This window comes from Drosophila novamexicana, unplaced genomic scaffold (genome assembly GCF_003285875.2).
Source record: "Drosophila novamexicana strain 15010-1031.04,08,12 unplaced genomic scaffold, DnovRS2.1 tig00000434-arrow-pilon, whole genome shotgun sequence".
Taxonomy (NCBI): Eukaryota; Metazoa; Arthropoda; class Insecta; order Diptera; family Drosophilidae; genus Drosophila; species Drosophila novamexicana.
Window position 1 is genome coordinate 1135659 of NW_020824802.1, and position 27656 is coordinate 1163314.

General features: G+C 40.2%; 2 protein-coding genes across 3 annotated transcripts in view; one reads left to right on the top strand and one right to left on the bottom strand.

Moving 5' to 3' along the window:
* The window catches only part of LOC115760422 (aminopeptidase N), a 259648-nt gene extending 235359 nt beyond the window's left edge, over positions 1–24289 (top strand). For both annotated transcript variants that reach the window (XM_030701730.1, XM_030701732.1), the window contains exons 10-13: positions 20906–21089; positions 21144–21340; positions 21393–21707; positions 23955–24289. In XM_030701730.1, the coding sequence (XP_030557590.1) occupies positions 20906–21089; positions 21144–21340; positions 21393–21707; positions 23955–24192 (934 nt within the window). In that variant the 3' untranslated portion in view covers positions 24193–24289. The remainder of the gene's footprint in view (positions 1–20905; positions 21090–21143; positions 21341–21392; positions 21708–23954) is intronic.
* A 199-nt stretch (positions 24290–24488) lies between these two features.
* Positions 24489–26812, bottom strand: LOC115760358 (tubulin alpha-2 chain). The gene is given in 6 exon segments (XM_030701647.1): positions 24489–24772; positions 24775–24957; positions 24960–25272; positions 25412–25653; positions 25656–25884; positions 26804–26812. Coding segments are annotated over 6 exon segments (1260 nt in total).
* Positions 26813–27656: the final 844 nt, after the last annotated feature.

Consider the following 27656-nt stretch of genomic DNA (forward strand, 5'->3'; position numbering starts at 1 on the left):
AGAACGCTCTACTTTTAGGACCTAAGACTATTTATAAAGGCTTTGTTTGGTTATATCCCACGAAAAGCACAAGAGCCAACAATATTTTTCGGCAAACCCAAACAAATCATTTTAAATAAAGTTGCAGCGTTTGGGTCTAACTTTTTGCGTGAATACCATACGATACTGTCAATTTGAGTTGCGTTCAAAGGCGGTGCTATGCGCACCTTTTTAAATTTCCGACCAATAAAAATTGTAATAAGTAAACCAGTACAATTTCTATAATTCGAGACACATAAGAAACATAATTTATACATTTATATAATAACAATAAGCAAACCTACATAAATATATTGGGACTTCACACTTAACTACGTTACCGTTGTATATTTGAACAGCTAATATAGTTAAGCTTTTATTAAAAAAATGTTACATTTTGTGCAATAGTGCAGTAGTGCAGTACATGCAAGGGGAAAATTATGTGCTGTGTACGGAGAATATGTGTTGACCGAGCGCCAATGCCAAAATTGGCTTGCAAATATCGTCCACGTCCTGGAAGGCCTCTTGAAACCGATGTGGGTAAAATAAAGTCGTTGGACGATGCAAATCGTCGAAAATTAACTCGAGAAATTGCTGAAAGTTTAAATTAGTCTATCACGACCGTTCAGAAGCACATGAAACGTCAAGGATTAATATCGAGGCTTGACATATGGGCTCCTCATGTTCTTACAGAACGAAATTTTCTTCGTCGTATTAACGACTGTGATTTGCTTATCAAACGTCAAAAAAATTATCCATTTTGAAGCGCATTGTTACATCGTTTATTTTGAGCTTTTGCTCGACAATACCAGGATTAATTCTAAAGTTTATGGTGAGAACCGCTGGACAAATTGAGTGATGCACTTAAACAGAAGAGGCCAGAATTGATCAATAGAAAAAGTGCAGTGTTCCACCAGGATATGTGAGACCTCATACAAGTTTGATGACTCGCCAAAAGCTTTTGCAGATTGAATGGGATGTGCTACCACACCCTCAATATTCTCCAGACTTGGCACCTTCGGGCTTTTACTTGTTCCTGTCTCTGCAAAATTTTTTGGATGAACCTTCACCTCAAATCAGGACGCCAAAAACCACTTGGACCAGTTGTTTGCCAGCAAGGATCAACAATTTTTAGAGCGTGGAATCAATCTCTTGCCCGAAAGATGGCAAAGGTATTGGATCAAAGTGGAGAAAATATAATTGCATAAAATGTTTTAGACATGTTTAAATTGCACTAACAAAACACGAAATTACTTAGTGAACAACGATATATGTATAGAATTAGTAGAATAAACAAATATAAAATAGTTTAAATCAACCCCTACACCGGCATCCCTACACACTCACAATAAACAATTAAACAAAAAACGGTTTTATTGGCAGGGTTCTAACTCGCCACTTACCGCATTACTTGCTGCCGACTCTACTCAACAGCCACACCAAAAATTAAGTCTAAAACAATACAATCGCAATTGCAATGCTGTTGATAGAATTCAGAGCAGACACGCATGAATCTGTGTGTACATTTATAAAGCAATTCTTGAAATTTGCGATTGCTGCCGCTGATGCGAGGTACAATGGATTACTATATATTGGTGGGCTGTAAAAATTGGTTTATTAACTTGATTAGTAATAGTAGCAGGGTAGCCATAAAATGAAAGATACTTGATATATATACTATTCTAGATCCCATCAAGGTTGATGACTCTAGCTCTAATTATTTACCAAAATTGCTCAAAAAACTGAATATCGATATCTATTTTGATCGATTACTTGGAAATGGTGCAAGTTATCGAATATTGGAAACAAACTCGATCTACAACTACTATGAGACTGGCCTATGAGAACGTACAGCCAATTTCATGTCGCTAGCTCTTATAGGTTCTGAGATCCTTGCGTTCATACATACGGATAGACGGATGGACGGACAGACAGACGGATATGGCTAGATCGACTCGGCTATTGAAGCTGATCAATACTTTATATGAACAAATTTTTTGTTTAGCAAGATATCTTGACCAAACTCGGCATTTATTACTTTCGCTATGCTCCCTATATTTACGGATAATCGTATTTACATCAAAACACTATATCATATAGCAGACATGGGAACGATCGGTCGAAAATGAGTTTCTTCTATGATCAACTTTTTGGCTTTGAAGGTACCTTAACCATTTTCAGCATTAACTTTTTTCCCTGAGCATTATGAGAGTTATAAAAAGTTCGGTCTGCAAGGTTATTGTATCTTTGGCGTGCCGAAGATAGGCTTCTTTCTTATTTTATTTTTGTTTTCTGTTGTTTTTATACCCGGAACCCATTAAAAATAAGTTTAAAAAAACTAAAGCATTTTGAGAATACACAAATATTCTATGGTACAATAAGATAAACTGTAGAATATTGCATTAAGATCGGTTAAAAAAAAAACCAAAGTTATGTTATACTGCGCAATTGGGCGGGGCTTTAAATTCCAAAAATTTCTGTATACTTCCTCTATCTAACTTGTCCACCTATCAAACCCATCTAAATGCTATTAAATATATCTCCTCCCTACTTTCTGATAGTAGTTTTTGGGGACTTTAATTTTTCAGATGCCGAGTGGTCATCGCCATCAGACTCATTCTTTCTGTTGCCGTCAAACGAATTTATTGATGGTAATTAATGGCGCAATTCATGAAAAATTCATGATCTTATTTTCATGTTGGATTCGTTCAAGAGTGTTGTGTACAGGTTCAATCCGCTTACGCTTCCTGAAGATCCTTTTCATCCAACTCTGGAAAGGGTCCCAACTGTACAATTGTGCACACATTGATGTTGCCATTAAACTATTTTATGATACCTTGTACTCGATTTGTTATGTCTGCGTTCCTCTTGATCACCTGATCGGCCACCCTGGTTCTCAAGTAAACTTATGAGATTAAAAAATGTGAAGTCGAGGTGTTACAAAAAGTTTACGAAATCGGGAATCACTCTGATTTGATCTGCCCGATCAAATTTTTCCACTCAAAATTCCATCTGCTATAAGGATTACCTTCGCCGTTGTCACCTCCAATTTTCACATAATCCCAAACAATTTTATAACTTTGTAAATTCCTTAACGAAAGACATATATCTGTTCGCAAACTTTTTTCAAACTACCTACTCCTCTAGGTATAATAAAAATCAGCCTTATCCTTATCAGTTCCACAGGTCAAACTGCATCTTATATTCCATTATTATGGAAAGTTCGATTTTAGGCCTGATGGTGTTCCTGCTTGTGTGCTTAGGTACTGCGCTCCAGCATTATGTAAACCTGTTTTTACACTTTCTAAATTGTCCGAAAACACTTCATTTTTTCCAAACATTTGGAAGGACTAATACATTATCCCTCCCCATAAGAAAGGAGGTAAGTCAAAGGTCGAAAACTATAGACGTATTTCCAAGTTATCCGCTATACCTAAAGCTTTTGAGAGAATCATAAAATCTCAACTGCAACATTTATGTACTTCTATTATTTTACCTTCCCAGCATCGGTTCGTAAAGAGCAGATTTACAACCACTAACCTTCTTGAGTTTACTTCGCTTGTAATTGATGGGATTAAGAAAAGAATGCGACCTATTCTTGAGTATGCCTCATGTATCTGGTCACCACAATATGCTATCCGTCAATACAGAATTGAATCCGTTAAGAAAAAATTCTTTTTGTTTGTCCTTCGTGGCTTAAATTGGGATTCTCGTGTACGGTTACTGTCATACTCCAGCAGACTTCTGATGATAACCCATCCTTCTTCGTTTAATCGTGCTGGGTGTAATATTTATTCATAAATTAATTACTGGTGAAATCGACTCTTCTGTGTTGACCAGCGAATTAAGTTTCTCTATCCCTACTAGACTAACACGTAATTTTGCACCCTTTTCGCTTCAATTTTGCTTAACTAATTATGCTTTGCATGAACTGTTCAGGGTCCTCTGTGATGACTATAATAAGCATTACAGAGTATTTTGCTCGGAGTCTTCTCTTTCTCGTATAAAGTCTTCTATTCTAAACTACTTAGCAAGTAGATAGTCTTATTTTCATTTCTAATTTTATTTGTACACATACTGGTAGCTTGTATCCTTTTTTTTATATTTTTTTTTCATATTTACTTTGCGTTTCATGTCGCACGTTACACGACTGCGCATCTCGGTCGGTTGGACGTGAGGATGCAGTATGTTGCATCATATTAATTAAATTAAATTAATTAATTAATTTTTTTATTTTTTTTTTTTTTATTTAATTATTTTTTATTAGAATTATAAAGTACAAAGTCGCCGCTAACTAAATATTGGGTCCAAATTCATATTTATTTATATAATTTAATATTTGATTTGTATTTATATAGCAATCTTTTATTTTTTTAATGGAAAAATAAAAATATTATGAATTTAATTTAAAGAAATTATATAAATATTTGCATCGACCTCAAAATACATATTTTTACGAAGCCAACCCAGTACAAAACATGCATCTATATGTCAACACAAATTTGAGATAGTTCATAATAGAAAACTGAGAACATTTATTTGCGCTTTGGGAGCGCAGTGATACATATTTAGTTTTTGCTCTCAATGTCCAAAAAATCAATATTCAAAAATGCATAGTAACGTTGTATGGCGTTACTCATCTTACTGTTTATATTGTCTTTTGTTCAGGGAAATAGACAGAAGGAAGCATATCCGACCGCATAACGTGTGTATATTTTTGATCAGCATCAAAGAAATCGCGCCAGTAGTGCGCGAAAAACCAGAAGTGCTGCCTTTGGCAGCCAAAGTGCCACATATAAACATTAATATTTGTTCTTTTCTACAAAAGTAAAACCGCGTGCGAGCGTAAGAGAGTAAGCTCTAGCTAAGCTCAAACTGCGCTCAGCTGATCGCCGAATTCAGCCGTAGTGTGTGTGTGTGTTTGAGTGAGCAGAGCTTTTGTGAGAGAGTTTTTGCCAAGTCTCACCAACACAAGCAAAAGCACCAGCCAATCGGAGCACAACCAGTGTTGGCAAGTCATTCACTGCACGTGACAGTGCTGACACTTTCCGGTCACCGTTTCGCTCCCCGTTAACCAAAGTCACTTTTTACAAAAATACTGGAGATTCTTGTAATTAAGTGCTTAGACTTTGAAATAAAAACCAAAAAAATAATAATCAACCTAAAGGCGTCAAACCCTAATAAACCTATCCCAGACTACCCGGCGTTCCCCATATATATCCCTGTAGAAAACGTTCTACCGGCTTATATCACTCTGTACTGGGGTACTACGCTGCCTACTACGACTTGCATCACCACAACTGCCTGCTCCCTAGGAACGACTACGGTAACATCGTCCCTCGCACATGGCTTCAGCTCCCAAAGCTCCACTACCCCATATCTCATTGTACCGAATCCTGCTGAAACCCCGGACCTCCATGCCATTTTCAGCAAACACCCCCCCACGACCAAGGTCAAGTACCAATAGACCAAGTTCAAGCCCGGAGTGGGGGTCGCCAAAAAAAGAGAAGGTGGTACACTCTCGCCCAGTATTGTGCGCAAGAAGGCGAGCATCTCCGAAGCCCAAAAAGGAAGCCAAAATCGGTTCTCGGCCATCTGCGAGGAAGAGGAGAGCGACATGGAATTAGAGGCAACTGACAACAATGAAGCCACTAATGGTGTCGATGATGACTTAGACGATAAGCCATCCATCTCGCACGCAGCACGCGCTAGGGCCAGCAGGCAACAAACGACTAATCCGAAGCGTGCCACGCACCTGCCCAGAATAATGTTGCCAGATATCGTTAGTTCCGCTACTATCTGCAAGGAACTAGACAACATCCTAGGCGCAGAAACGTACACCGTGAGAGCGCTTAACTCCGGTGACTGCAAAGTCCAGTGCGGCAACTCGGACGACTACAGAGCGCTGGCAAGGCACCTTCGCGAGAACGGCTGCATGTTCTACCACCACCAACTGACAGAGGACTTACCATACCACGTAGTGCTGAGAAACATTCACCCATCCGTCCCATCCGAAGACATCTCTGCGCAACTGGCAGTCAAGGGGCACCAAGTTGTCCGCTTATACACTCCGCGTAGCAGAGCTAACAACGAATCACTCAACATGAGATTCGTTGATCTGAGGAAGGCGGACAACAACAGCCAAATCGGTTCTAATAATGTGTTATGCAGATACAAAGTTTCGTGGGAGAAGCCTCGCAAGACATCTGGCCCAGTCCAGTGCAAAAGATGCCAAGAATATGGGCACACCAAGGCCTACTGCTCGAGATACTATGTGTGCAAGGAGTGTGGGGACAACCATCCCACAATCGAGTGTACACTTGGCAAGGACGAGGATCGGTGTTGCTACCACTGTGGCGAATCACACGCAGCCAACTTCAAGGGCTGCAAGAAGTACCTGCAGTACGCATCCAAGCATATAACCAGCACAAGGCAAATGGCAGAGACGAAAGCCGCTCTAGAGACCATCGCTCCCCAACAGCTCCTCCAGTCCCCAGATTCGCTCCCGGCCAACAATTGTTTGCCAGCGTCCTACGCGGTAGCCAGCCCGCCGAGCATTGAGCTCGCTCTTCGTCGCGCAGAAAGAACACGGGCAGCGTTCCCAGTCGATCCCAAACAGCTGCTGACAACAGCCCCAACTCAGCCAACTCGACAAAGTTATATCCCTTGTAGAGACCCTTCTATTAACGGTAATCACTATGCTAAGCGCAAAAAATAACAGACTCTAAAATTATTTCAATAAGGATAGCACTGTGGAACGCCAACGGAGTCTTTTCGAAAGCGAACGAGATCGCAGCCTTCATCGAGCTCCACCACATTGATGTGTTTCTTCTAACGGAGACTCATTTCTGCTCCCGTATCACCCTCAAAGTGCCAGGCTACACTCTCCTCACCGCCAACCATCCAGATAACAGTCAACATGGAGGAGCAGCTATACTGATCAGGTCGTCCTTGTCCCACCATTCACTTGAGTCGTCCTGCCACTGACATATGCAAGCCGCTGTTATGCGACTCCGATCCTGCAGAGGCGACTTCAACTTCGGCTCTGTCTACTGCCTCCGTCGTTGGGAGTTTCTGAGGCATACTTCCAAACCCTTTTCGACCAGCTGGGCCCAAAATTCCTGGCAGGGGGACACTGGAACGCGAAACATCGCTGGTGGGGAAACTACCGGATGTGCTCCTGAGGGAGAACGCTCTTCTCTATCATTGAGGCCGAAGGCATCGAAGTTATAGCCACTGGTGAGGCAACATGCTACCCATATAGAGCTACTGCAACACCAAGTGCACTCGACTTCGGGCTCTACAAGGGATTCAGACAGGAACAGCTGAGCATAAGAAGCCTTTTGCACCTGACCTCAGATCACCTTCCACTTCTCTTTGAGCTAGAGGAGACACCTAAGTGGGTCGTCGTGGGTCAATACGTCAAGCGAACTGGAGAGTTACGTCGACCACCTGACAGCTAAAATAATTGGATCTGCCAGACGTGCAGCCCCGCAAACTCCACCTCGCCCTCTTACGTTTAGAAGCTCTCTGCTAAGCCCAGAAGCCAGGAGTCTCCTCGCCAACAAAAGGCGTCTGCCAAGGCGAAAATGGTCAGCACGTCCAACCGGCTTCGACGATTGCTGGCTAGGACCCGAAGGGAAAACCTTGATAGCCTTCTTGAAACAGCAGGGCATGACGGCAACAGCACCTTCTCATTGTGGTAACTGACCAGAAACATTAAAAGGCAACCAATTTATACCTCCCCGATCAGGAATAGTTCTGGTCTCTGGCTCCGATCGGACGAGGAAAAGGCCAAAGCATTTGCTGACCACCTGGAAGTGACTTTTACGCCACTGCAGATGGCTCTCCCAGCTGAAAGCGCTCGAGCTGAAGAAGACCCATGGACGAGACGAAATTAACAACAGAGCAGCCAAAGCGAAGGGCATCATGGCGCTAGCGTTAATTTTTAATTCAATGCTCAGGCTTGGTCACTTTCCGAAGCAGTGGAAATGCGCGAATATTACTATGATCGCCAAACCCGCTAAGCCGCTAACTCAGCTGGAATCCTTCCGCCCAAAAAGCTTGCTGCCGACGCTTTCCAAAGTCTTGGAGTGACTCCTACTAAGTCGACTTATGGAGCTCGATGAGGTCACGCGCCTGGTCCCGGGCTAACCTTCTACGTGGCCGTCAAAGACCAAAGCTCGCGTGTCAAAGGCATCAAGGCAGCGTCCTCGGCCCGGTGCTGTACACGCTGTATACGGCCGACCTCCCCATACGAGGACAACGCAGTTCAACCTTCAGCCCTGCGAGACTGCTGGTGGCAACATACGCGGATGATACCGCCTTTCTAGCCTTGCACGAATATCTGCAAGCTGCAACAAATGCAGTTCAGAACTGGCTGCTGAAAATCAAAACTAGGACAGCCAAATGCAACGTCGCCATAAACTGTTCCACCGCGTGCGTCACATTCACGCTGCGCCCAGACAGCTGCCAGGGGCTTCAGTTCGATGGAGGAACCATTGAGCACACCAGCTCATTTTGCTACTTAGGCGTTCACTTGGACCGAAGGCTCATATGGGGATCCCACATAACAGCAACGAGAACAAAATGCTTTAGAAGGCTTAAAAAACTCGACTGGCTACTAAAGCCTCAAAGTAAGCTTCATGTTTCCACGAAGGCACTGCTCGTGAAAAGGATGATTACGCCTATCTGGACATATGCCATCCAAGTTTAGGGCACGGCGTCAGCACACCAGCTGCACCGCAAGCCAAGGTCCAAGCCAAGGCTGAACGAAAGGTTGCCGGCCTGCCATGGTACGTGACAACCGACGTCATCGAACGCCTAACAAAGATCGGAGACCAATTAAACTTGTTCAGCAGCCAATACGCTGACAAGCTGCTACAGCACCCTAACGCGGCCGCCTGGGTCCTGGCTGACCCCTCCACAGTGAGGCTCCTCCGAAGGCTACATCCCGACGACCTACCTACAAGACGTATTCCTTAAACATCATCATTGTAAATAAGATCCATGTAAATATCATACAAGTTACCACATAGTAACTATACTATATTAATAACTATTCGCTTGGTAGAGATCAGAAGGAACTGATCGATTCCAGCGCACAAATAAAAAAAAATAAATAAATATACATATATGCATACACAAAAAGAAATTTAATTGTATCGTATACCAGGCTCCGTGTAAATGAAATGTTGGTATGGTTATGATGTATGAGGCGGTGGCAAGGTTGAATGCAGCTACGATTGAGTCAATATCTTTTGTATCTATGGTCTATCGTATGTGCCTTCATGAATGTTTGCCTTTGAAATTGCGAAATTTTTAAAAAGTTTTTGATCAGTCCCAACTTGCATCCATGGTAGCCATATTAATATCTGCTGCTAAGCATAACCCATCTTAACCAATGCTCACGACAAACTCGATTACCCCACAGGTAGAAAAATCAGCAATATTATATTTGATCACCTTGGGAAGTTTTCCCTAGATTTACTAAAACCAAAATTTTTCAATTAAAATGCCGTAGTTAACTTCTCGATTGCCAAAGAATCAATGAAACATTGGCAAGTAGCTCCACTCAGAAGTTCGAATCAAGTCAAAAAGAGGTAGTTTCTATCTTTGGAGAGATGATATATCCGACAGAAAATATGAATCAAGTAGACGGATTCTTGTTTTACTTGAAGCTGGATAACTGTCCAGAAGTGTGATATAGTCATTTCTGTTTCTCACTGTGGCACTTTTATAGAATTACTATGGGGACCAGGAGTCAAGCGGCAAAGGTGCCTAGCAGCCAGTGACCCGTAATGTCTCAGACTACTGTTGCTCAGCTGCTCTTATCTAGCCGACATAGCTCTTACGAGCGCTTCCCAGAGTTATCCAAGTTTACGGGCCGACCAGCAACTGTCATCGACTGACCACAAGTAAGAACTCTTATTAGGAGATTGCAACGGGGTATTTGCATACGGGTATTCTTTCTATCGTATGGAAGAGAATCCCAGGTTTTCCAGGTCGTATAACCTGCGACCCATATGAGGAAGTGGCAAGCTGAAATGCACCCCGACTTCCACGCGGTTGTGTAGGTTAAAGTGTTTACCCGAAAATGTGACAGCAGCGTCCTCAGCATATGCAAACATGCCCTTGCCTCCATCTTCCATGAAGCGTACGTTGACCGCAACGTACCCTAAGAGAGATAAGAGAACACTGCCATGCGGGGTACCTCGGCTAACAAACTAGAAAATCTGATAGAAAAGGAATATATATGATGGCGATATTCCCTGCATGAAGTAGTTGGGTGAAATTCTTTTAGCCGAAGGGACCTCGATAACCGTCTGGTCGCTAAACTACGTATATACCCTACGTATATACCCTTTCCCAGGAACCTTGCCATCGCAAACACAAAAGTCCTGAATGAACCAACCAATTTATATCAATTATATTTATATCGGCTCCACCCTAGCTTAGCCGGAGCACAAGAGCTGCTGCTTTGCAGTGCCTGAGATTAATTTGAGGAAGTCTTAGAGACATACTGAGGTAAGCCCTTCACTAGCGTAAAATTGACTTCGTCATCAGTGCGGGTCTTGATATCTTCGAGCTGAAGCGGTAAACTCGGGGATTACATTCTAAAAGCCATACCTGATTGCACTGCCCGACTTGGCCAGGGCCTCTGCGGACTCGTTATTTAAGATAATAGCATACAGGGACGACCTCCGTCTCCTCTACTTTGCCCACTCGTTCGTAATCCGTATTAAAGTATGTTTTGCACACTTGAAAGAGTTTAAGAATCTTTTCGGAATGATCGGGCTTCACTGAAACCCACAATCGAGGGCGTGGCTTACTCGGCACGTCACAACAGTTGTAGCCCTTCATCTAGCTTTCAGGCCACCACTTTCTTATAAGCCTTAGTTAATGGCGTCAAAGGCTATCGACCTTATTCTGCCCAGGTGTCATCTACCCTCCAAGAAAAAAGGTGCCGGTCCGCCACCCTCCTTCAATGTTTCGAGAAATTTATCCTGCAGCTCGCTCTCCACCCACACCCACAATCCAATTAGAAGGGGCGAAAGAGCGGCTGCGGATGTGATCCTTAGCGCCTTAGCGGCATCTTCTTGGATTCGGCTGGAGGCGATGGCTTGAACTTCGGAAAATTGTATTGCTGCTCCACCTTGTTTTTGTTCATCTAACTTCCATTTTTCAGTAACCGTGGCAGAAACATGACCGTTTAAATAGTACGCGTTCTACTGACAGAAATACACATTATACACAGCACATATATATATTTCAATTCTAACAAAGGGTAAGTTTAAAGCTTTATGTATTTTAAGGTTTCTTCTATGTTAAGGCGCACTTATAATAGTTATTGCGGTCATAGACAGATATAGTGGAGGCATTAAATGCTACTAGTTACTACAGTTTTCTTGCCTTAATGAATATGTCACGTGGACCGATTTCTGGGCATTGACGGCTTTTCTCTACTAAGCTAACCATTTTTCGATAAGAGTTTCTAGCAAAGTTTCTCTATATTTGTGATGCAACAACTGGAGACGGGCTGCTATAATGAGGTGGTGGCCGCGTGCGCGCGCACGCCTTACAACATCGCACTTATAACTGGCCCACGAGGAGAAGGAACGATTACGTGCGCTCCTCTCAAAAGACAGACATTGTTTTCCAGAAATCTATATTTTCTTGTTTTCAACTAAGAAAAAATAACCTGTTATTTATTAGCTGATTAGCTGGTTAGCTAACTGCAGAGGCGCCTACGTTGCAGCTTTGGTTTTATTTATTTATTCTTTATTCGCACTGCGTCAAAGTTTTCAAAATTTTCAACAATCACAGAAGCCATATAAGGGAATGTCCGCAGCCCACACCATAAAGCCATGGATGAAAGTAAAAGAGTAATAATTAACCAACATTCCCAAATAAGTTATAAGGATACAAATGAACAAAGTTCAAATACCAACGTTGGGTTGAAAAATAGTTCTAACGAGATTACAACACAAAATACAAATGTATTATCAAGAAGTATGTCAAAAAATCTATGTAAAGAATAACGTACCCAAAGAATTCTCATGTTTAGCTTTAGCTTTTGCATTTGTATTACTAAAGCTCGTATCTCCTGACTTATAGAATCACCTAATTCTCTACAACAAAGTTTTTGTTATAATTGATCGTTTGTTTACAATACCTTTACAAATGACTGCGGAAAAGATTAAGGAAGTCGCAATGAGTTAAGTTCACAACTTTTGGGCTAACAATGGATTTAATTTCCTCGTCAATGAATTTTTGTATTGCTAAAATAATAGTGTGACGAGCTTTTTCGCCGAACAAAATCCATTCTCTTTAATAGAAACCGCGCTTTATCTAGAATAACCTGATGATGACTAAAGCAACTTACAGGCTTGTCTATCGACTCGATGTTGTTCGTCGGGGGTATATTGCTGTCTATTATAACAGCATCGCATTCGGGTTCATTCTCAAGCGTATTGACATGTTTCAAATCTTAGTGTAATTCACATTAAAACACTTATGATACTGAATCATCTCCGAGACCGAGCCAAATGTTATTACGTTATTTTTCAAACAAAGGTCAGCCCCTACTTACGTTAGCAAGTCAAAGCCGATGATCCCGTGTAGGGACCAATGGCCAAGTTGGTTTCTGTTCGAATACCATTTCTTGTTAAGCGACAAATTATCAGGCGAATTCGTTTCCTTTTGCGGCGAATTCAATATACCAGCATATACACGCGCTCTCATACTATTTTTACTTTCACATACTTACTTTCACTTGCACAAACCTGCAAGCAACGCAAAACAGACGAAAGAATCACACCAGCTTACAGTTGTCTTCGCTTCAACGGTCCGTGTGTCTGCCCTATACTTCTAGAACAGTCGACTACGCTACCCATAAAGAATTTGGCGAAGCCTCGTCGCCTCGTCAGAGAAGGTAGAAGTATCGATTAGAAACTGCACAATTTAGGAGTTTAAAACAGTATTCTAAACTCGTGGCTGGTATGTAGGACCCCGTTCTTCTGTAAAAGCCAAAACTCAATTTTTCACGAGACAGCCACAAAGTGATCGACTCCAAATTAGAGAGGTATTGAGTGGCTTGCCGGATAAATTGTGAAAGGTGATATGGGGTTGTGAATATGAGTGATATTGAAGCTTACCGATATTCGCATTACAGCGGTGAACATTAAATCACGCGACCGGTCTGCTTCTGCAAGCGCTATCGGGCTGCCCCCTTCGTGTGCTTGCACATTACGGATGAGTCCGTCCGCAACCGCCTAATCCCACGATACCCCTTATTTGAAAGAGCAAGAGATTTACATAGCTGTTCGTGCACTTTGAACAAAAAACGTGTTGCTTATAAGCGCTAAATGAAGCCATTGGCAGGAAAACCTGAACCGTCGCCACCAGCTTAACCTCCTGCGCAGCCGCCAGAGTACCAACACGGGTTAGCATTTGCAATCGCCATTCATAAGCTCATGTAAACGCAGTGAACCCAGCGATCGCTGCTCCAAACGGCACACAGCCGTTACCTTTGGAGTTTACTTTACATTTAAATTCTCGATCCATTTTCCGTCCGTTTTCTTTTTGTAAAAATCCCTAAAGGAGAAAAGCCCAATCTGCTATAGCTTGTCGCATAATCGAATGAATTTCAACTCATATATATTTTAATACGGATCTACAGCACTGAGCTTTTGCATCTATGGTCCCAACGAGCAATAAAGGGAATGTACATAAGTAAGTCAATAATTGCCTGACAAGTACACGCATCTTTTGTAATTCGTATGACTGTTTGCGAGCATATTAAAATTATGGCAATACAGCTATTGTTTCTTTTCGCATTTAAGAATTTTTTATCTCGCTCCCACTACAGTAAACTGATTTGGCTTACTCTCAGTGTCCTTTTTTATGACTATCTACCCCTTTAATTGTTTGTGTGTGTATGTGTCCGCACAAGCAAATATGCCCACAAATTCAATTTTTCTCAAAAATCGGTGGCATTTCTTCCCTTATTTATTATGAAATGCGTGGCCCCAGCAATTTACACTAGATGTCCAGTTTATGTGTTGTTTGGTTAGTAGCTATGAACAATTGATATTGATATGAAGTCACGGCTAGTTACAAGATTTTGCAATGAATTAAATTAATTCTTTGTCAGAAGTTAATTTAATATAAACGTTTAATCTTTTTAACGGCTTCGTCGCCAGTACGACATGAACACTATCATGCCTAACGATTAGAAAGAAAGTGATCTTGAAATGGGGGCGGTCTAAGACAGCTTATAGGTGCCGCCAAGGTAGAGTAGGTAGAGAACAGGATACTATTGACACCTTCGCTACCTCGGTAATTCCTTATTATCAGCTTGACAGTTATCAATTCGTTCAAGTGGAACATACAGATTCATACGTTAGCCATTTCATAATAACTACAGAAAGTGCTCGTATTTATTACATTTATGGTGTTCGTATAGAACAAGGGAAAGAATCCACGCTCCATCCGACAAGCTTAAACAGCAAAAGGAAAATGTGGACGACCCCCGCAATGCTCTATACGCCAGTAGATTTCCTTAGCTAGTGGTACCCCTATCTCAACATCTAGGGCCTTACAAGACAAGCGGCAATCCACAGGGACTAGGCAAACACTACGCACGCACTACATAAAGTAATTGCTGCCAAACGTAGGCCCGACAAGCCAACAACAAATTTAGGTCCAAAGATTGACTCATTATTACACGGTGGTCAATCATGCAACATGCTCTGGTAAACTCATCCAATTAATTGGCAAGGTTTTATATACATGAAACAACATGTTTTTGATTCGATGATATCGAGCCCAGATAACCGTCCGTGGATATGCGATTACAACTCAGCCTCAGACTGGTTTGAATGACTAGAATGTATCTCCCAGTGCGCAAACAGCATTCAAATATGAATATTTAGTCGACCAACGCAAGACGTTACAGTGGCCATATTTTTTAAAATTTCAACGGTCCTCATACAGAATCAGCAACCGACCTTTTTGAGGTTTTATTCGGACGCGCTTGCGACTAGTTTTGGGAGCTTGATCTTTATAAATCAGAGAAGATCAGATGTGGACCCATAGAAACCAATAGGATACAGTTGATGATGTTAAAGAGATAAAAACCAATAATAATTGCTATGTACAGTTAGTTTTCAGTTGGAAAGCGATGAACCATAACTCCATGAAAAGATTCGAAACTTTGTAAATTAAATTCCAACCATGCCTGTTACACACAGTGACGAAGACATTATTGAAGCCTGAACGCAACAAGACCCCTTTTGCGGGGCCTGTCACGAGCCCTTAGGGCATATTGATTTAACGGCAGGCTCGCCGTGCAAACACAAACTCCACTATCAATGTATTAGGATTGCTTAACAAAACGACACCTTCAAAAGGTGTCGAATATAATTTAGAACTGGTGTGTAAAGTTTGACGCAGCCAGATACGTATTATCTACCAAAGATTTTTTATACCGCGTCGGCTCTATGGCAAAGCAAAATTTGTATGGGATCCACAGTCTTTTGTGCGACCATTTTCACTTGCTTCTTGGAGGCAAAACCAACGTAGCAATTCAAATTTTACGTGGAATATTTTTTGCTAGGAATTTTGAAAAAAGTTTTATAATATGTAGTAGAAACTGATGTAGATATCTGGGAAGCCATAAACGCTAGACGGCAAGGAGATGGGGAGGCTTTTGAAGAATTTCAATTCGAGGTTGAATAACTCGTTAGTCGTCTACGCAATCCCATAAATGAAGAATCCTTAGAACATCTTTTGGCGCAGAGTTCCAAGCCAACGCTTCGCTATAAGCTGGTGAATTTAAATATAGACAGCCTAGCGCGACTGCGGAATAAAATTCGGACTCACGAGCAATTTGGTAAGCAAAGCAAATCTCAAGCCGTTAGATCCCACCGTCCCTTTATCTCAGAATTAGATGAGCAATTGGAAATATCTGCAATACAGCATAAAAGTATAATGAGTATAGTGTACAGTAGATTCGATCTTCGCTATGACCACTGTCTTGTGCTGTCGCATCCAACCAAGTAAAACAAAATATTCCTGAGCAGGCCGTTACTGCAGGCCTAACGAAACATGATGCCACAGCGAGTCTTAATAAGGGGTGTTTCCCACTAGCAAACTATACCTACTTTTTTATGTCAGATTAGCGCAGTGCGAGCGACACAAACCAGCCAAACGATAAACTTTACGAATGCAAGCATTCCGGAAGAGTAAGTTGCAGCTATCTTTCACACTGACATTAAAATAGAAGACGCAAGATAATATAGAGCTCTTCTCGATTCGGCGCTACTATTTACTGCATTGGCGCTGAAGCCGCTGTTGATTTTCAAGTACACTCAAAGACCCAGAACAGCTCGGAGTGCTCCGTGATGGTTTACAAGGTTCATACACACTGCGTTGAAAATCTAAGCGAAATTAATGGCTTCCTTTTTATACCCTTGCAGAGGGTATTAAAATGTTATCGTGAAATGTGAGAGAGACTCCTCCGACCCCATAAAGTACATATATTCTTGATCAGTTTAAATCTCTCACTTAAAAGCTATCGTCATGAAACTTTGCAGAAGTCTTTCTTTCTGTTACACGCAGTACATATGTCGGAACAAGCTGGATCGGAGCACTATATCATACCACTGCCATAGGAACGATCGGTCGAAAAGTATGTTCTTATATGAAAAGTATTTTGTTTATCAAGAAAAATTGACCAAACTCAGTTTTTATTAGTTCAACTATGCTTTCCATATATATGCAAAACATCGGAAAACTATATCATCTAGCTGCCATAGGAACGATCGGTCGAAAATTAAGTTGATGTATGAAAAACTTGTTTGTTCTTCTAGATATCTTTACCAAACTCGACATTTAAAGGTCTCACTGCGATCCCTAAGCAAAATCTTATTTACATCGGGCCACTATTTGATATAGCTGTCATAGGAACGATCGGTCGAAAAGATATCTTAACCAAAGTCAGCTTCTATTAGTTTGTCTGTGCTCCTTATATACGTATGCAAAATCCTAACAACATCGGCCTATATCTATATCATATGGTCTAAAATTAAGTTCTATGAAAAACTTTCTGTCTTTCAAGATATCTTAACCATAGTCGGCATTACCAATTTACCCTGTCCTTCTTTCATACTGGCAAAGCACTATGAGCATTATGAAAAGCTTGGGTCGGCAAGGGCATTAAATCTTCGGCGTGCCGAAGATATGCCTTCTTTTTGTTTTTTGTTATTTTGTTATATTCAATTGATAATGATATGAAGTCACGGTTAGTTATAAGATTTTGCATTGAAATAAATGAATACTTTATCAGATGTTATTTTAATATAAACGTTTAATCTTTTTGACAGCTTTGTCGCCAGTTTGACATGAACACGTTCATGCATAACTATTAGAACAAAAGTGATCTTGAGCCTAAGACAGCTTTTAGGTGCCGCCAAGGTAGGGTACGTAGAGAACAGGGTATTATTTCGTTTAAGTGGAGCATACATATTCATCCTTTGGCCCTTTTGTAATAACTACAGAAAGTGAACTTATTTATTACTTTTATGGTGTCAGTATAGTGTGACAAGGGAAAGAATCCACGCTCCATCCGAGGTATTTAAGCAGCAACAGCAAGATTTGCACGACCCCTGAAATCCTCTATACGTCGGTATATTTCCTTAGCTAGTATCTCAACGTCTAGGGCCGTACAAGACAAGCGGCAATCCATAGGGACTTGGCAAACACTACGCACACACTATACCCGTAGTGCATCCTCCCTAGATTTCTCGCCATGGATGGGGTGCTTATCTTTGTAGGTAAAATCGAGGCGGGCAATGATGGTTTCAAGGCTTAAAACTGTTTCGAGAGAGCCCAGCACAGCATCGACTGGACCACTGCGCATAGAATTTGCGAATAATACAATGTGCGCTCGCGTCACTAACAAACGGTCAGTATAATTTCCTGTTGTATCTTTCGCAATTTCTGTACGCAGTTTGTCGTCACGTTACGTACGTTTGAGAGATTACTCACTAATTTTTTGCAAGAAATAGTTTCTCAGAGGGGCTTTTCTCTGATTACCAACATCGGTTGGAGCTATCAATGCTACGAAAAGCGCTGCGTCTCTGATTGAGCAACACATACTGAGAAAATCGAATCATTAATTAACCACAGAGACCCCGGCTGACCGGAAAAACAATAATGCTATCCGTTCAAATAAATGTTTTTCCGTTGTTTTTAGTTACTTTTTCTTTTTCCTTCTTATTTCTACGATGCGCATTTTTACAGATTCATATGTGGCGACATGATTTTGGCGATATGAAATAATTTTTTTGAGCAACGCCTATAATTGTGTGTGTGTATTTTTTTTTTTGTGGAAAGTTCTATGTTTTCCTTTATATTATTATACCCTGAACCCATTAAAAATGGGAATAAGGGTATATTGTATTTGTGCAAAATCCAAATGTATGTAACAGGCAGAAGGAAGCATCTCCGATCCCATAAAGTATATATATTCTTGATCAGCATCAATAGCCGAGTCGACCTAGCCATGTCCGTCTGTCTGTCCGTCCGTCCATCCGTCCGTCCGTATGTATGAGCCAAAGGATCTCAGAAGCTATAAGAGCTAGAGAAATTTTAGATGTAGATGCTCCTAGTTCCCGCGCAGATCGAGTTTGTTTCCGATAATTTGATAACTTACTCCGTTTCCAAGCAATCGATAAAAATCGATATCGACATCCTGTTTTTTTTAGCAAATCGGGTACATAATAAGAGGTAGAGCCATTAAACATGATATGTTGCTTCTAGAATATTATAGATATTTCAAGTATCTTTCATTTCATACCTATCGCCACCTCCCCGCTACCACCGCAGAGCTATAAATCAAGTTAATAACCCAACTTTTAGTGCCAACTAATTTAAACCACAATTTAAATGCAATTGATTTTTTCAGAATACACAAATACTCTATGGTACAATCAGATATACTGCAGAAAATTTCATAAAGATCGGTTAAGAAAAACCAAAGTTATACGCAACTGCGCAATTGAATGGGGCAGCAGCTTTAAGAATTTCTGTATACATGTACACACACACATTCATGCGCGTCTGCTTCGCATTCTAATAGCATGGTAATTGCATCTTTATTTGTAATGTTATTTTAGTTCCTTTTTTATCATAAGTACTTAATTGTTGGTGTGGCTGCTGAGTAGAGGCATAGCAAGTGGTGCGGTCTGTCGCGAGTTCTTCAAGCCCTACCGGGGAAAGTATTGTTATTTGTTTTTTTTTGCTGGTGTGGCTGTTGAGTAGAGTCGACAGTAAGTAATGCGGTCAGTTGCAAATTCGAGCCCTGCCAAGGGAATTTTTTTATACCCTTTTTTCCAATTAAGAATAAAACACAAAGAATGCAAATTCTTTAGCTAAACCACAAAATTCCGACAGCAAAGCTGTCGATGCTGCCAAGAAATGCAGCGTAGGCCCAAAATAAGAATCAGAACCGTCAGCCCAACCACCATAAATCAAAAAGTAAATAAATTAGAAAGAGCCACCAATTTTAACCAAAAAATTCTTATTACATTTGCGACCATGCGAATATTCTATATTCTACGATCTACGATAATTTGTTTTTGTTTTACAATGAATTGTTGGTATGCCTGTTGAGAGAGCTTGGCGGCAAGTAGTGCGCTGTTCGAGTCCTATAGAGCGAACTATTAATTTTTTTGTAGCCCATTAAAAATGGGTATAAGGGTATATTGTATTTGCCAAAATGTATGTAACAGGCAGGAGGAACCATCTCCGACCCCATAAAGTATATATATTCTTGATCAGCATAAATAGCCGAGTTGATCTAGCCATGTCCGTCTGTCTGTCCGTCCGTCAGTCCGTATGTATGAACGCAAGGATCTCAGAACCTATAAGAGCTAGACTTGAAATTTTAGATGTAGATGCTCCTAGTTCCCGCGCAGATAGGGTTTGTTTCCGATAATCGATAACTTACTCCGTTTCCAAGCAATCGATAAAAATCGATATCGATATCCTGTTTTTTGGACAATCTTGGTAAATACCAAACTTGGCATATAGCTTCTAAAATAGAATATATATATACATTTGATGTTGGAAGAAGAGGGTTCAGGGTATACCCTAGTCGGGAGCTCCCGACTAGAACCTCTTACTTGTTATTGCTGCTTCTAAATAAAATATATATATACATTTGATGTTGGAAGAAGAGGGTTCAGGGTATACCCTAGTCGGGAGCTCCCGACTAGAATCTCTTACTTGTTATTGCTGCTAAAGCTTCACATGGTTTTGGTAGAATAGGGTTCAGAGTATCCCCTAGTCGGGAACTCCCGACTAGAGCCTCTAGCCGGTTTTGCAGGGGTTGGCTGGCAGTTCGGTTGGTTACGTACTCGTGTCAAATTGAGGCAATCTTTTATTTTTTTAAATTTAATTTTATTACATCTAAAGGAAAAGTATTTGATGCTGGTAGAAGAGGGTTCAGGTTATCACCTAATCGGGAACTCCCGACAAAAGTCTCTAACTTGTTTTTATCTAGCTTGCTTTATAAGTATAACTCTTTATTTATTAAATAGTTAATAAATAATGTGTGAGCCCCTGGCGAGAGCTAAAATTGGCGTAGGTTGAAGAAAGCTTATAGTATCCTCTATTCGGTCACTCCCATAACACATTCTTAATTGTCCATTCTATTCATGTTGTTTTTTAATACAATTTTTTATGTTATTAAGCCCACTATTTATGAAACACCAGTTTCTTACCTTCTCAATGTATATGTTTCCTTTAGTGATATGTATGTACATATGTATATCAAATATAATTGTTTGGCGATTTGTACTGAAACTTGCAACATTTTTAGGGCAAAACTATTACATGACGCTTGGAACCTCGCTTACGCTGGCGATTTAAGTTTTGCTACTGCCTTCAACATGACACTATTTATGAAATTCGAGCGAAATCATATCATATGGAATCCGGTCTTCACATTCATTGATCAAATTGGTCGGCGTATTGATATGTCAGAGGTTCATAATAAATTTGAGGCAAGTATTCACCATTTTCTTAATAAACATTAATAATATAGTTAATTATTTCAGGAATATGTTTTAGCTCTTCTAACGCCTTTATATGAGGAATTAGGAGCTGAAATTGAAACAGAAGATAACTGGAAGAAAGACTTACGCTCATTAACTAAAAGATTTTTGTGTCGATCAGGTTTTCGTCCATGTATTAGAGAAGCTATGAATGTATACAAAGTCTGGCAAAACGCAGCCAACCCAAATTTGGAAAATCCGTCAGTATATCTGCGATTCTGTCTTCTACACAATAACATTCTTGTATTTTAGGGTACCAAATCATTATATTTGCCCTGTTTTTAAGTGGGGTTCCACTGATGAGTGGCAATTTGGACTTGAACGAGTGATCCAGTTTCCAAAAACACGAATACAGAGTGAAAGAACTTATTTATTAAAGATGCTAGCTGGTTGTTCCACCCAGTCCGAAAAGATCTACCGACTGCTAGAATTGTCGATTTTTGAAGAACATTCCAATTTCACCGAAAATGATCAATTCTTAATTTTTTCCTCACTAACCGGAAGCTCCAGCGGCTATTACACATTATTTAATTTCTTATCTGATTATTGGACGCCGATTCGGCAGAAGTAAGTCCGTGCATTTGCCCACGTTAAATTGCTTAAAATATTTATGCTTTAATGTTTGTCATCCACCTATTTTTATATGCATGCATTCTTACATTTTCTAATTTGGTTCGTTAGATTTTATAATACCACTAACCAAGCAACATATGTATGTTGTTGATGGTAAGGTCTAGAAAGCATAATTTTTCGCTTTTGTTCTTTATAAAGAAAATGTACACTATTGTTGGCGAATTAAAATATTCTAACAGAAAGAACAACAAGCAATAATCAAATCAAAAGAATCGGCATGTAAAACACAGACAAAAATAAATTCATTCCTTACTATTCCTTTTTGTATTGGGCTACAGAGTCTGATATAAACTACTGCACTAATGCAATGCCTGTGACTCTCAAAGCCACATGTTATATTTTCCACTCACTTTCAACTAACAGATCTGACAGATTTTTATCAATTTTCGTTTTTGACTAGCAAAGTATCCCATCTCAAGACAGAGTATATAAACATTTGGTTCTAAAGTCAAAGACAAATTTTATTTCTTATTAATATGTTATTGTTATCCTACTAGTTGTTGGCATGTGGGTCTCATTTTGGAGCAGGAGTACAAGTGTGCGTCTGTGAAGCAAAATACGTACATATACTTACAATATAATTAAAATGGCCACCGCTTGTTCTGCGCATGACATCACAGTGTAATGATTTAGAAAAGTGCAGTGGTTAAGCTCAAATGCTATAGCCCAAAACAAAAATCGAAATCAGAGGTTGAATTTGCTTTCATCTGCTGCTTTCATTGATTCACTTTCAAGCTGATAGGCCGATCTTTGGATATTTGAGCGCATGACCAAAGACAATATAAATACTCAGATAACTAACGCTATACAACAAAATGCTACAGTTTGATTTTCAAACAAGAGGTTCTAGTCGGGAGCTCGCGACTAGGGTATACCCTGAACCCTCATCTTCCAACACCAAATGCAAATACATGCATATACTATTCTAGAAGCTACATGTCAAGTTTGGTGACTCTAGTCCTATTATTTACCAAAATTTCCCAAAAAACAGGATTTCGATATAGATTTATATCGATTACTTGGAATCGGGGCAAGTTATCGATTATCGTAAACAAACTCGATCTGCGCAGGCACTAGGAGGACCTACATCTAATTTCTAATTCAATTCTAATTCTAATTTCAAGTCTCTAGCTCTTGCATACATGCCAACGTTCAGGTACCCTTACCATTACAACAAGCGTGAAAAATATCAATTTTGCCCATAAACAGGCCAAACCCTTTAATAATATCACACAACTGCTTACTCGAAAGGGTGTGCGTGTGCATTGGCATTGTACATTGTCAATATTTGGTCTTTTCTTAAAATTCTTCGACAAGCAGACAATGAATTACCCTGGCAGACATACGACATAGATATTTTTGTATTTTAAGCAAAATAGATCCCTTCAGTAAACAAAAAAAAATATATACATATATATTTCATTCAGGTCAATTATTTGTTTGTTTAATAAAAATAGATCAGATTCTTCTCTTTATGCCTGACTGGACAAAAAAATGCATGATAGAGTATTTGAATGTGTGTGCCTTTTGCTACCACGGGCACAAAAGGCACACAATTGAAAAACCTCTGGCTCGCGACAAACGCCGTGATGTACTTGTGCGCACATCCGCACAACACAAACATGTTTGTTGATCTCGGGGTTTTGTGAGAAGCTATGCTGGGAGAAAGAGATGGACACGAGTGCGCAAAGCAATAAGTGAGAGCGAGGCACATGCATACACACATATGTTTCAGCCGCAGCGACGTTATGCGCAGAGCGAGATGCGGCTTCATACTGAACGTTCGGCTTTCGACGCCGGCGTTCGGCTGCCACTCTCAGCAGTGTTGCTCTATCTGGGCACACTAAAATGGTCTCAAACGCCCATGAAGCTCACTCGGTGCGATGAATCTTGATACTATTAAAGTGCAGCTTAGTATATCATTGCATCGACCAGCTTTGGTAAAGGCAGGCTGACGACTGACTTCGCATCAACAAGTACATGTATGGGCGGTTCTCACCATAGTGTTTATATTGTCTGGCATCAGTACAATAAAGACAGGTCTAATAAATTGGGTGTTGTTTGCAAGTTCGGTACAACAAAAAGTATTTTGAAAAAGGGTTTTTGATCTAATCGCCGTACCAATTGGTAGTCATTAATTATGTAAAAATGTTTGAAGTAACGTTATATTTTATATTTCAGATTTAAAAATAAAACCAATTTGTGGGATCATTTAATAGGTTCAGCAACCGGGTTTTTTCTGACTCAAAAAGGCTATGACATGGTAAAGGAGCTTTATGACAAGCATTCTGGAGAATTCGGGAGTGCCCAACACATAATTGAAAAGTCTCTCCGCAACATAAGAGAAGAAGCACTGTGGAGTAAAGAGAATTTGCCAGTCATTGAAACTTGGCTTAATAACTTTTTATCCAAAAATTAAAGTATTTTAGAGCAATAATCAAATGGTAATTTATTTAGGGACGAAATTCGTTTGATACTATGTATGCTTCATTATTTCTATAAAGTTTAAAAAAGCAAAATTAAAAAACCTTTTATTATAATATTTATTTGATTGTTTTAGTACATATTTAATTTTAAAATGTGGTATTTTGTTGCGAAAATTCAGTGGAGTGTAAAATCGAAAATCATGTCAATGGAAAGTGTTTGGTAAAATCATCATTTTTTACAGAGCTTTATTTAGTAGTTAGTCATTCCGAGCATGCGTAACAATATTCTTCAGTACTCATCACCTTCGTCTACATAGGCATTTGAGTCAAGTCCCACCTCTTCATAATCCTTCTCAAGAGCGGCTAGATCCTCCCTAGCTTCAGAGAATTCTCCTTCTTCCATACCTTCTCCAACGTACCAGTGTACAAAAGCACGCTTGGCATAAATTAAATCAAACTTATGATCCAAAGAAGCCCAGGCTTCAGCTATGGCTGTGGTGTTAGATAACATGCACACCGCGCGTTGAACTTTCGCTAGATCGCCTCCTGGCACCACAGTGGGTGGTTGGACACAGTTGGACACCAGTCAACGAACTGAATTGATCGTTTTGTTTTGATTGTAGCTATTGCTGCATTAACATCTTTAGGTATCACATCACCGCGATAGAGCATGCAGCATGCTATATATTTTCCATGCCTCGGATCACACTTGACCATCTGATTTGCGGGTTCAAAGCATGCATTTGTTATTTCAGCATGAAAAGCTTTTCAACGGAAATTACTGGAGCATATGTTGCCAGGGGAAAATGAATGCGTGGATATGGAACCAAATTGGTTTGAAACTCAGTTAAATCAACAATAAACGCTCCGTCGAAGCGCAACGCTGTTATTGAGGAAACTATTTGACCAATTAAACGATTTAGGTTCATATAGATGGGACGCTCAATGTCTAAATTGCGACGGTAAATGTCATATATGGCTTCGTTGTCAACCATGAATGCGCAGTCAGAGTGTTCGAGGGTGGTGTGGGTGGTCAAAATTGAGTTGTATGGCTCGACCACCGTAGTTGAAACCTTGAAAAATAAAAAAGAACATATGTATGTAATTTTAGTTTTAGGTACGCTCGCCCAAAATCCGAAAAAAATTCTTTAAATTGGATAAAAATCTAAATATTTGCCTCTAGTCTAAGGCAACAGCTTGCTTTATACGTACTTGTGGCGCTGGATAAATTGAAAATTCTAGCTTTGATTTCTTTCCGTAATCAACTGATAGACGTTCTTTTAGCAATGAGGTAAACCCAGCGCCTATTCCTTCGCCGAATGAATGGAATACTAAAAATCCCTGAAGACCAGTGCACTGATCAGCAAGCTTACGGATATGATCTAGTACTATATCCACAATTTCCTTTCCTATTGTATGATGACCACGAGCATAGTTGTTGGCTATGTACAAGTACGAATTTCATCAACAGTTGGCTCTAAGTCAACGAAAACTGCACGTGGTACGTGCTTTCTGGCACTAGTTTCACTAAAAAAAGTATTAAAGGAGTCATCCCCGCTGACAATTGTTTTATCAGAGGGCAAATGTCCTTCAGGTTGAATTCCATGCTCTAGGCAATATAATTCCCAGCAAGCGTTACCAATCTGAACTCCAGCTTGCCCTATGTGAACTGAAATGCACTCCCTCTATAACAAAAGAAAATAAAGTTCAGAAATACATATGTATGTGTATTGTCAGTTCAGTAGACTGTGTAACATCACTATAAATAAGTGTAGGCTTATGTTATTGTGTATTTTTATTTAATGTAAGTATATAGATATGTATGTATGTATCTGCGCACGTCTCATCGATAGTATTTTTAAGCTAGCGGACGAGCGGTAACTTTGATCGCATCATAAAGACTAACAACATCAAGATAGAAGCACCAAGAATGAGCAGTTTGACTGTATAGCGTCCTTGTTCGCAGTCCGAGGCTTTTACCGCTTCAAAATGTAAAACTAAAACAAGGATAAATGCGGCTTTCCTCAACAGTCGATTGGTATGCGGGACATTAACACATTCGTATACATGTATGTAAGTTAACACATAAATACTATAGCAACTAAGCAACAACACATGAATGATGCTGACACGCCAAATTGTGAGTTCAGTGCTCTGCACTGGCAACAATCAGCAGCGATCGCATGACACTTCTTTGCTGGTGTGCTGCGACGCTGAGAATGCTGAGTCGGCATGCCGACTGTGGTCCGATGGCGCGACGCATTTGACTTTGCTAAGTAGAATTATGTTTTGCATTTGTCTTTAGCTTTAGTTCGCTTTTTAATAAAGAAGACACAAGTTGTCTATTTCGTACTCCGGCTCATAACCGTAACATTTGTTCTTATTGATCACATTATTGCACCACAAGGGCAATAATCACCAAAGGGGACGAAGTCAAGTCCTCCAACGTAATCATCATAAAAATCGTATCAGTGTTCACCTTGGATCGACTTCCTCACGGAAGCGACGCTGGACCTGGAATTCACAATCAGCAGCTTCGCGGGATCCCCACGGCTACCTGCTACTACACATAAATAACTGGCGCCCAAACGTCCTAACACCCACCAAGTTCATAGGCAATAACACAAAAACATGTAAGTTTGTCAAGTGAATTCAAATAGCAAAGAAAAAAACACACAAGAATAGAAGTTGCGAAATTTTTATTTTTTTTTTTTATTAAGTTTAGCTTTATTTTAATTTTTCTGTTATTATCTGGAACAACTTAAATTAAATTTGTATGAATATTTACAATCTACTTATTCTACTGGTAAGTCTAATATACAAATTTACAGTGTCAACTATATAAATCGATCTGGGAGATCTATTGTATATTTATTATGTCCCCGACTTTCGGCACTCCTAAGTCTTTTTCCAAGTCGGAGGTTCTCATATACCAGGGGGCACCAGACAGATATCGGAGCGTTTTTGCTTGGAGCACCCTGATTTTTGACAGACTGGTCTTTGCAGCAATGCCATATACCTGGATACCATAACGCCAGGCGGGAGCTATGCAGGATATTTAAATGGTGACTTTATTTTTCAGTGACAACGCATTTCTACTCCTCAGAAGCCATCTTAGTTTTCCTATTCTATTTTTTAGGGTTACAGAGACACTTGTGATGTTCTTGTTAAAGTTCAAGCGTCTGTCTAGGTGCACACCTAAGTATTTGTGGCTGTTGAAGTGCGTCACCAATTGGCCGCGCAAGAAAACTCCCGGACACATGTCCCTCCGTAGCGCATAGGTCACATTGGCGCATTTATTTAAATTAATTCCAATATTCCAGCGCTTGGCCCACATTTCAAATTGGTGGAGATATTGCTGCAGGACGTCGGTAGCTCCGTAGACACATTCGTTTCTTGACAAGATGGCTGTGTCATCTGCAAAAGTGGCGATTGTAAGGTCGTGGGGATCCGCGAC